Source organism: Girardinichthys multiradiatus, chromosome X (assembly GCF_021462225.1).
Source record: "Girardinichthys multiradiatus isolate DD_20200921_A chromosome X, DD_fGirMul_XY1, whole genome shotgun sequence".
Classification (NCBI taxonomy): Eukaryota; Metazoa; Chordata; class Actinopteri; order Cyprinodontiformes; family Goodeidae; genus Girardinichthys; species Girardinichthys multiradiatus.
Window position 1 is genome coordinate 267,482 of NC_061817.1, and position 8,804 is coordinate 276,285.

Below are 8,804 nucleotides of genomic sequence, written 5' to 3' on the forward strand. Positions count from 1 at the left end.
TCAGTCTATCCGTCTGTCCATCAGTGTATCCCTCTATACATCTGTCTGTCTATCGATTCCTGCATCTTTCTATTCATTTTTCATCTCTTCATCTATAAACCACAACAGTCATGTTCGTTCATCTGTCCATTTGTCAATCAATTTTTCTATTTGCCCAGCTCTCGGTTTGTCCCATCCATCCGTCCATCCATCCATTTGTTTATTCACCAGTGGCTCTACTTAGCGTCCCTTGCTTGCTTATGTTGTGATTATTAATCTGAGAATATTATTTAATAATTAATATTTTAATATTTTATCATATAATATTTGGGTCTGTTGAGGATTGTCCTGTGAATACCAGCCCAGTAAGGTGATGGTATTAGGACAGAATAGAAAGGTGTGAGACGAGCTCTGACATTATTGAACAGCATAAACTCTGCACATATATGGAATGAATTCACACAATTTCTTAAAATACAAGAATTTATTAAGAAAAATAAGTCGACTCAAAGTCAAACATATTTCAATCAACAAACTCTTTACTTTGCTAAAACAATCCGACTAAACTACCAAGCAGAATTAAAGAATAGGGAGGATTAATGGACTATGTACAATATAAACAAGTTGATTAAAGATGATTAGAAATCATGACCAAAAAGAGTGATGCAACATTACCATGCAATGATTATGTTTGAGAACCAAGGATTATCTTGAAGAATCTGGAAATGAAGTTAAGTTAGTCTTGGAACCAACTTAGACAATAATCAGTACACCTTTAGACAACCATTCACAGTGCAAGATCAGATAAAATATCATTTTAATGAAATAATATTTTAAAGAATGATCTGCTGAATAAAACCAACCTTCTGGATGCCTAATTCTCAACGGTGTCTAATTAGCTGCAACGGTGTCTAATTAGCTGCCTTCATTTATTCAAATAACATTTGAAGAAATATTATTAAGGGAGTATTTTGGAAAAGAGCCAAATCTTTCTGGAGAAATGGGGCTTAATGGTGTTTACTTAGTTATCAACTCTAGTAAATGATGTTCAGGGACTATTATTCACTAGCTTGAAAACTAACAACCTTTCTGTTAAATACTCTTTAGCAGCAAGCACGTGTTCTTACCGGTTAGCAGTTGAGCTAACAAAGAAGCGGATAGCTTAGCACCAGAAACAAACACATAACTTTAAAATACCTCAGTTAATATAAGGCTTAAAATGCATAAGCGTGGACGGCGCGTTATGAGCAATCTTCTGTGTTTAAAATCACCCTTCAAGTAAAGTTTGACTTAACTTAGAAACACACAAACACACAACACAAACAGAGCATGTGTGCTGCAGATAGCCTGCTAGCACTAAGATCCCCGTAGCAGTCCTCCAGCAGATCCCGCGCAGCCGGGGCCTCAGGTCGGCTGGGTGACGTAGAAAGCATAGTCCTAGATCCCGACCCACAGGTCACCACCAACCCATCTGTGTTTCCAACAAATTACCCCACTCAGCGACACACCCGCTGAGAAGCCAACTCTGGTAATTGGCAGCTCCACAGTCAGAAACGTGGCACTAGAGGCACCAGCGACCATAGTCAAATGTTTGCCAGGGGCCAGAACGGGCAACATCCAATCCTACCTGAAACTGCTGGCTAAGGATAAGCGTAAATACAGTAAGATTGTTATTCACGCTCACGGTAATGACACCCGGTTATGCCAATCGGAGGTCACCAAAGTTAGTGTTGCTTCTGTGTGTAAGTTTGCCAAAACAATGTCGGACTCCGTAATTTTCTCTGGTCCCCTCCCCGATCTGACCAGTGACGACATGTTTAGCCGCATGCTGTCATTCAACCGCTGGCTGTCTAGGTGGTGTCCAGAAAACAACGTGGGCTACATTGATAATTGGCGAACATTTTGGGGAAAACCTGGTCTGATCCGGAGGGTCGGCATCCATCCCACTTTGGATGGAGCAGCTCTTCTTTCTAGGAATCTGGCCGAATTTATTAGTTCTCCAAAACTCTGACAACCCAGGTTCAGACCAGGAAGCAGGGTCGTAGTTTAACACTCCTCTCTGCAGCTTCGGTACTGCTACCCACCCGTTACCCTAATAAGACAGTGTCTCGCCCATGGCCAAAATTGAATAGGTTAAAAAATAATCTAAAAGGAGGAAATCAGGAAAATCTCATGAAAATAAACACAACTCAGACTAAAAAGAAAAATAAAACAATTAAATGTGGCTTACTGAACATAAGATCTCTCTCTTCAAAGACTTTGCTAGTTAGTGACCTTATTTGTGACAATCAGATTGATTTATTTTGCCTAACAGAAACCTGGCTGCAGCAAGAGGATTATGTTACTATAAATGAGTCAACTCCTACTAATTATTTTAATTTTCACATTCCTCGAAATACTGGGCGAGGAGGAGGAGTAGCAACCATCTTTCAGTCCGATTTATTGATTAGTTCCAGACCAATCAATAGCTACAACTCTTGAATATTTAATCCTTAGTTTTCCTCATCCAAATTGCAAAGCACTAAAACCACTTCTGTTTGTTGTTTTGTACCGTCCACCAGGCCCTTACTCTCAATTTTTAGATCAGTTTTCAGACCTTTTATCTGATTTAGTGTTAAATACAGATAAAGTTATTATAGTGGGGGATTTTAACATTCATGCTGACACTGAAAGTGATAGCCTAAATATAGCGTTTAATGCTATCTTAGACTCACTTGGCTTTGCTCAAAACATTAACAAACCCACCCACCTTTGTCTTCATTCTCTGGACCTTGTGCTGATATATGGCATTGAGTGTAAAGACATAACAATATTTTCTCATAACCCTGTCCTGTCTGACCATTTCTTAATAACCTTTAAGTTTAATTTAACCGAGTACTCCACACCTGAAAGAAAATGTCATTATAGTAGACCATTATCAGACAATGCTGTAACAACCTTTAAAGAATCTGTTCCACTTTTAAGTTCCTCATTATCACTGAAAAATACAGTGGAGGGCAATAATTCTGTTTCTGCCCCTTCACAAATTGATTCTCTTGTTCATAGTGTTACTTCATCATTGCGTGATGCATTAGACAATGCAGCCCCCTTGAAAAAGTAGGTAATTATTCATAGGAGGCAGGCTCCTTGGTTTAATTCAGAGCTGCATACTTTAAAGCACAATGTTAAAAAATTGGAGAGAAAATGGCGCTCTACACACCTAGAGGATTCCTACTTAATCTGGAAAAATAGCCTACTGTTGTATAAAAAGACACTTCTCCAAGCCAGAACAGCTTATTTCTCATCATTAATAGAAGATAACAAGAATAATCCTAGGTTTCTCTTTAGTACAGTTGCTAAACTTACACAGAGTCATAGCTCTGTTGAGCCATCCATTCCCTTAGCTCTTAGCAGTCATGACTTTATGGGATTCTTCTTAAATAAAATTGATTCTATTAAAAATTAAATCTTTAACATAGTCCCGAAGATGATCACTTCATCCTCAGCAAGTGAGACAACATTGGAAATAACTGTAGAACCTGATTTGTGTTTGGACTGTTCTGATCCTGTGGAGTTTCCTGAGTTATCAGAAATATTAGCTTCATCTAAACCTTCAACTTATATGTTAGACCCAATCCCAACCAAATTATTTAAGGAAGTGTTCCCTCTGATTACCAGCCCCATTTTAGATATGATTAATCTATCTTTAGTAAATGGATCAGAACCACAGGCTTTTAAGTTAGCTGTAATTAAACCTTTACTTAAGAAACCTTCGCTTGATCGAGATGATTTAATAAATTACAGACCTATATCCAATCTTCCATTCTTCTCTAAAATTCTTGAGAAAATAGTTGTTAATCAAACGTGTGAACATTTATACAGCAATGACCTGTTTGAAGAGTTTCAGTCAGGTTTCAGAGCTCATCATAGCACTGAAACAGCTCTGCTGAAAGTCACTAATGATATTCTTATGGCCTCAGACAATGGACTTGTGTCTGTTCTGGTTCTGTTAGATCTCAGTGCTGCATTTGATCCAGTCGACCATAATATTCTCTTAGAAAGGCTGGAATATGCTGTAGGGATCAGGGGAACAGCGCTAGGCTGGTTTAAATCTTATCTGTCTGACAGATTCCAGTTTGTTCATGTAAATGATAAATCATCTTTAAACTCCAGGGTTAATTGTGGAGTACCACAGGGTTCAGTACTTTGGCCAATTCTCTTTACTATATATATGCTTCCAATAGGTCAAATTATCAGGCAGCATATAACAAATTTTCACTGTTACGCTGATGATACTCAGCTTTACTTATCCATAAATCCTGATGAACCCAACCAGTTAGATAGACTACAAGCATGTCTTGAAGATATAAAAACTTGGATGACTTTAAATTTTCTGTTTCTAAATTTTGACAGGACCTAAGTTGTCGTCTTTGGACCGGAGTCTTTGGAAAAGAAACTGCTTAGTCAATCACTTAACCTGGATGGCATTAAATTGACCTCCGATAATAAAGTAAAAAAACTTGGTGTTATTTTTGACCAGGACATGTCATTTAAATCCCATATTAAACAGGTTTCTAGGATTTCCTTCTTTCATCTCCGGAACATTGCCAAAATTAGAAATATCCTGTCCAGGAGTGACGCTGAAAAACTAGTCCATGCATTTGTTACTTCAAGGCTGGACTATTGTAATTCTTTACTATCAGGATGTCCACAAAATGCAGTTAAAAGCCTCCAGCTGATTCAAAATGCTGCAGCAAGAGTTCTGATGAAAATTAAAAAGAGAGATCATATTTCTCCTATTTTAGCTTCCCTTCATTGGCTCCCTGTTAAATCCAGAATAGAATTTAAAATTCTCCTCCTCACATATAAAGCCCTTAATGATCTAGCTCCATCATACATCAGAGATCTGATTGGTCCATATATTCCTAACAAAGCACATGAGCTACAGACTGCAGCTGGTGCACGTTTTACTGTGCAAGGATTTGCTTGATTATTAGCCAGGATTTGACTGGAAGATTGCAGGATTTGACTCATAGCAATCTGTTCATGTTAGCTGTAGCTTAATAAGGATGACCACATAAATGTCTTTTGGAATGAAGGCTGTAAATGACTCTGGATTATCTTTACAAAATACAGTGAGTAAAATTAGTATTTGAACACCCTGAGACTTTGCAAGTTCTCCCAGTGAGAAATCATGGAGGGCTCTGAAATTTTTGTCTTAGGTGCAGGTCCACTGTGAGAGACATAATTTAAAAAAAAATCCACAAGTCACAATGTATGATTTTTTAATGATTTATTTATGTGTTATTGCTGCAAATAAGTATTTGAACACCTGCCAATCAGCAAAAAGTCTGGCCCTCAAAAACCTGTTATCCGCCTGTAAAAAGTCTAGCTCCACTCCACTTATTATTCTAAATTAGAAGCATCTGTTTGAGGTCGTTAGCTGCATAAAGACACCTGTCCACCCCACACAATCCGTAAGACTCTAACTACTAACATGGCTAAGACCAAAGAGTTGTCCAAAGACACCAGAGACAAAATTGTAGACTTCCACAAGGCTGGAAAGGGCTACGGAGCAATTACCAAGCAGCTTGGAGAAAAAAGATCAATTCTTGGAGTAATTATTAGAAAATGGAAGAAGCTAAACATGACTGTCAATCGCCCTCGGACTGGGGCTCCATGCAAGATCTCACCTCGTGGTGTAGCAATGATCCTAAGAAAGGTGAGGAATCAGCCCAGAATTACACAGGAGGAGCTGGTCAATGAACAGAGCTGGCACCATTGTTTCCAAGGTTACTGTGGGTAATACACTAAGATGTCATAGTTTAAAGTTTCCTCTGCTTAAATCAGCACACGTCCAGGCCCGTCTTAAGTTTGCCCATGACCATTTGGATGATCCAGAGGAGTCATGGGAGAAAGTTCTGTGGTCAGATGAGACCAAAATAGAACTTTTTGGTCTTAATTTTGCTCGCCGTGTTTGGAGGACGAAGAATGATGAGTACCATCCCAAAAACACCATCCCTACTGTGAAGCATGGGGGTGGAAGCATCATGCTTTGGGGGTGTTTTTCTGCAAATGGGACAGGGCGACTGCACTGTATTTAGGAGAGGATGACCGGGGCCATGTATTGCAAGATTTTAGGGAACAACCTCCTTCCCTCAGTTAGAGCGTTGAAGATGGATCGTGGCTGGATCTTCCAACATGACAATGAACTGAAAGACACAGCCAGGATAGCCAAGGAGTGGCATAGCGAGGTTGTGGAGTGGCCTAGCCAGTCTCCAGACCTAAACCCTAGAGAAAATCTTTGAAGGGAGCTCAAAGTCCTTGTTTCTCAGTGACAGCCCAGAAACCTGGCTGATCTAGAGAAGATCTGTGTGGAGGAGTGGGCCAAAATCCCTGCTGCAGTTTGTGCAAACCTGGTGAAGAACTACAGGAACCGTTTGACCTCTGTAATTGCAAACAAAGGCTACTGTACCAAATATTAACATTGATTTTCACAAGTCTTCATATACTTATTTGCAGCAGTAACACACAAATAAATTATTAAAAAATCATACATTGTGATTTTCGGATTTGTATTTTATTTTTTAGATTATGTCTCATAGTGGACATGCACCTAAGATGAACATTTCAGAGCCCTCCATGATTTCTCAGTGGGAGAACTTGCAAAGTCCCAGGGTGTTCAAATACTTATTTTCCTCACTGTAAACTTAATTTGCCTCCGACATTCTCTTGCTGCTAAGATAGCTGTGACATTACAAGGACACATCAAATTTGAAACTTAAAATCTAAAAATAAAATCAGTTCCTTTCATTCAGCAGTTTAATACTCATGTATTTACTTTCCACACTTGGGGCCTGATCTTCAAAAAGTACAAAATCACACGCAAACCTGATCTACAAACAAGGTGCTAATCGGAGTGTGTAAAATCCATTGCACGCTCAATCTTTGAAAATCGCACGCAACACGCCCACTTATTGCACGTTAATTTGTTTTTTTTTTTTTTTGGCGCAAGCAATTTAGCGCCCCCCATCTGGGATCCTTGAGGATCAGGGCATTAGTGTCGTTCATAATGTTGTAATTTATACCTTAAATTTAAATATTCACTATTTAGAATTGAGAACAAAGGTTTTAAGTGTGGATTTAGAAAATCCCCAACATTTTCCCCAATATTATTAAACATTCTCCAGCTCAGAATGAGAAGAAAATCCTCCAAACCATATTAGGTGCAATATATAGTAAAGACAGTGATAAACAGCTGTTAACTAAGTCAATTTAAACAGATGAAAGCGCTTTGCATTTGATTTATTCAGAAATTCAAAATTGTGAATAGGCTTTAATGTTACATTTGATCCATTGTCAAAATACTATAAAGCAGCCTTTAGCAATTTTTTAGATGGTGATTTAAATGGAAAAAAAGATTAAAAGATGTGTTCATTAGATTAAAAGACTGGAAGATTAATATTAAATGTTCATGTGGTAATTTAGGCCTAAAGACAAACAGTACAGGTTTGGAATCATACAGTGATGCATGGTTAGAGATCCACTACATGATGTGGATTTGATGAGAAAATGTTTCAGTTAGAGATATGACTCTTACTCTGTGTGAAAGTTTTGAAATTTGAAATGGACTTGCCCTCAAAGACTTGAGACTTGGTAAAAATACCTGTGAACATCATTTTTGTTCTTCCAAATGTACTTAATGTCTTCTTTTACTTGAGCACACAAACCTTCAGGATTTTCTTTAACACTCCTCTAAATTGGTTGTAATAAAGGAAGATCTTACTTCTAGATTTTCTGATATATATAACACTGTTCTAGACCCAGATCTGCACATTAGCTTCGGTCAAAGAGGCTACATGATGTTTCTGTGTTTGCAGACTGGTGCAGAGAGCGTGGTGGATGATGTCACAAACCACACGGAGTGTTGCAGTCTTCCTCTCCACCTCCCTCTCCCTGGGTGTCTTCTTTCTGCAGTTCCTGGAGTGGTTGTATTCCTCGGAAAACCAGAGCATAGTGAAAACCATCACCTCTCTGCCTGTGCCTCCACCCCCGCTCCATCTGCAAGTGGACTGCCACGAGGACGTACAGGTAGCGGCCGACAAGAACTGTCCATTGTGCTTCAAACTACAAAATAACTCCACGGTGCTGTCCACGTCCGGCTTTGTCTTCTGTTACCGCTGCATTTATGCTTACGTTAAAGCCAACCACTGCTGTCCCCTCACTGGATTCCCCACAGAACTACAACACCTCATCAAGATCTATGAGCCGGAGAGTTAGTGCTCTGAAGATGTTTACCCTGTCTTTTGGGAAAATATGGCCTTACTGTTAGCTACATTCCTATGCAGGCTTGTATCAACTGCTCTTTTAAAGGATTTTTGGGAAGCGTAAAAAATTTCTTCTTTTCTATGCAGAAAATTTTAATATCAATGTTGAGAAATTATGATCTAATTCAGATGCTAGTGTTTTCCACTTTGTCTTTATAAATACACATTAAATCAATAAAGATTATGTTGGAGTTGTCCTTCTAAACTCCTGCGTGTTCGTTTATTTGGTCAAAGCATCTCAATTCTGCACGAGAAAAACTAAACTTAAATGTCTAAGAAAACAAAACACGGACAAGAGGTTGAAGCTGATTCACCCGGCCGGGGAAGAGAGGTGCTGTCTCTGTGTAGTCAGGAACACTTCTGTTTTTCTCTCCCCTGCACCGTTCTTTTATTGAACACGCACATACTACAGGAAATATACATTTTACATTTGTTGTGCAGCCCTTCTCAGTTTTCTCACACATTCTTTTGCTGAAGGTCAGTTTCCCACACGTCTTCAGGAATCTTCAGTGAGAGGAG

At 38.9% G+C, this 8,804-nt stretch overlaps 1 protein-coding gene across 3 annotated transcripts in view; it reads left to right on the forward strand.

The window, feature by feature from the left end:
- The window catches only part of LOC124862530 (peroxisome assembly protein 12-like), a 30,106-nt gene extending 21,616 nt beyond the window's left edge, over nucleotides 1–8,490 (forward strand). For all 3 annotated transcript variants that reach the window (XM_047356504.1, XM_047356503.1, XM_047356505.1), the window contains one exon: nucleotides 7,839–8,490. In XM_047356504.1, the coding sequence (XP_047212460.1) occupies nucleotides 7,839–8,238 (400 nt within the window). In that variant the 3' untranslated portion in view covers nucleotides 8,239–8,490. The remainder of the gene's footprint in view (nucleotides 1–7,838) is intronic.
- Nucleotides 8,491–8,804: the final 314 nt, after the last annotated feature.